Raw genomic sequence first — 2,296 nt, 5'->3', positions numbered from 1 at the left:
CACACAAGTCATTTGCAATAGCTCGGACAAAGGGACTGAGGAAGTCTGTCGGTTATGGATGAAATGATGACTGAGATTTGATATGTTCTATCCTGCTTGATACAAAATCGCTAGAGTAGGACCAAGTACAATTGTTGGTTGGTTTTGCTTTTCCTTTTTGAACGAATATATTGCATATGTATTGTAATTTGATCGGGTTTTTGTGGATAACAGTCACGCTTGGCATTTTTGCCCCAAAATATATCGAGTGGTATCATTGGCTGAATTTTAAAGTCCTTGGTAGGAAGATGATCTTCGTGCCGCAACAACACAAATGGCCCTTCTACGTCGACACCACTGAAGGCAAAATGAAATGGCAACTTCAAGCAATTTTAAGCAATTTAAGTGCAGATGGTGAACTTACGATGACAAACCAGAATGCACAGTTTTAAAAACAAGAATACACAAATTAAACGACGAATTAATCCGATGGACCACACGGTAAGACACATGTAACATGCACTGATTTTAAGACGAGCTGTTTACATACTTTACATACCTGTTTACCCACCCTATAGAATGTGAATTTGAAGTGGAGTTCAACTTAATTATTTGCTGAAAGAAAGTTTGTATCATATGTAGGTCATAATTATATTATTTTGAAACATTTCAGAAACTTTTAGGTATATTTAACTTTGGTATAATGAAGAAAATTAAACTTTGAGTGGACTTGATATTCACGCTAAAGTATCCTTTGGGAAACGATTGAAAAAAATATATTTGCCACTCCAACAGGGGAATTTTTTTCTTTTCAGGTGGTTGTTTTTGACTCTGGAAGATACGTGTGTGTGTGTGTGTGTGTGTGTGTGTGTGTGTGTGTGTATGTGTGTGTGTGTGTGTGTGTGTGTGTGTGTGTGTGTGTGTGTGTGTATGTGTGTGTGTGGTATTATTAGTATTAATATTGTTTTGTAACAACATTAATAATATGATATTATCATTCATGTTGTGATTACTTTTGTTTTTATAAGTAGCCTTGGACAAATGTCACAATTAGCTTTCTTAACATGCATATACACCTTAACATGGATTTCGACCAAGGCGAAATCCCCCCATGGGGAGGGGGCAAATGAAGTCGCTACAACCTCCATCGTGTGACCTTTAGTCTTCCTGTCAAATTTGGTTGCGATTTGATAAGTAATTGCCGAATGTATCGTGGTCAAAAAACAGACAGACTGACAGTCAGACATCCTTTTGGTCCTTTTGACACCTTTTGACACCTGGTCCTTTTGACACCAGATTGTGTATTTTACTATGATGCACTGCAACAGCATTTCGTAGATTGGTCGCGAACCGTTGATGCTTGTTTATAAGATGTGATGAGGGGAGCAGAGCATGAATGTTTGCTTTTGTTTTGTGTGAAATTAAAATGGCAAGAAATTATTTAATTGTGACTGTAAATTCAAGGCCTTGATGGTTACTCTACGTCATTCCACCCCCCCCCCCCAACCACAATCTCACATCACTCCCACCCTCGTCACCCTCCTATTCCCACAACTTATACACACAGGCACATGTGCATGATCATGCGCGGAGTCCAGAAGATGAGCAGCAAAACTATCACAAGCACAATGCTTGGAGTTTTCCGAGAAGATCCCAAAACTCGAGAGGAGTTTCTTACATTGATTAACCACTGAGACTGAGCACTCACCACCTCGTCCATGACTGAATCTTCAAAATTACTAAACATCAACTATGGTCAAAAATACTTTTTCCTCAGTAAAAATTGAGCCTCTACATGTTTATTCTACCTTAAAGAATGATTTTGTGTAATTGTTAAAACCTGTACAATGATAAAAAAAAAAAAAATGTGCAATCATGTTAATGAGTGGGAATCACAAAAATTGCACCTCGACACCGTCCTGTTCCATCACGTGTGTTGAGGTATACATCACAAGTTCTTGCTCAAAATGAAGATATTTAGTCTATAACTTGTGAAAACTTCAGTTGAAGGAGTTATCTTCCAGTTCCCTGGATATATAAGGTTAAGCAAGATGTCGCAAATGTTTTTATTTATTTTTGTGCTCGTTCTTCGAACTATAATTGCAATTTTAATGTCGATTTGAAACACCATCCTTGGTCTATTTTTTACTGGGAGAAATGCTGAAACTAAATTAAATCCAATGATACCCTTTCACCTTTAAGTGGAGATTTTCTTAATTTAAAAAATAATACATAATATACACAAACACATGCACAAGCGTGGATCGGCTCGCTATGCTCTCCTCAACATATGTCACTAAAATGGGACGAACACCAT

General features: G+C 37.4%; 1 protein-coding gene across 1 annotated transcript in view; it reads left to right on the top strand.

The window, feature by feature from the left end:
* GCH1 (GTP cyclohydrolase 1) overlaps positions 1 to 1,775 on the top strand; it is a 33,132-nt gene extending 31,357 nt beyond the window's left edge. Inside the window, exon 6 of the mRNA XM_085887510.1 lies at positions 1,547 to 1,775. Within this exon, the coding sequence (XP_085743636.1) occupies positions 1,547 to 1,673 (127 nt within the window). The 3' untranslated portion in view covers positions 1,674 to 1,775. The remainder of the gene's footprint in view (positions 1 to 1,546) is intronic.
* Positions 1,776 to 2,296: the final 521 nt, after the last annotated feature.

The sequence above is a fragment of the Eptatretus burgeri genome, chromosome 7 (assembly GCF_056783735.1).
Source record: "Eptatretus burgeri isolate ZD-2024b chromosome 7, Ebu_testis_v1, whole genome shotgun sequence".
Classification (NCBI taxonomy): domain Eukaryota; kingdom Metazoa; phylum Chordata; class Myxini; order Myxiniformes; family Myxinidae; genus Eptatretus; species Eptatretus burgeri.
This window is presented reverse-complemented; position numbering and strand designations above follow the sequence as displayed.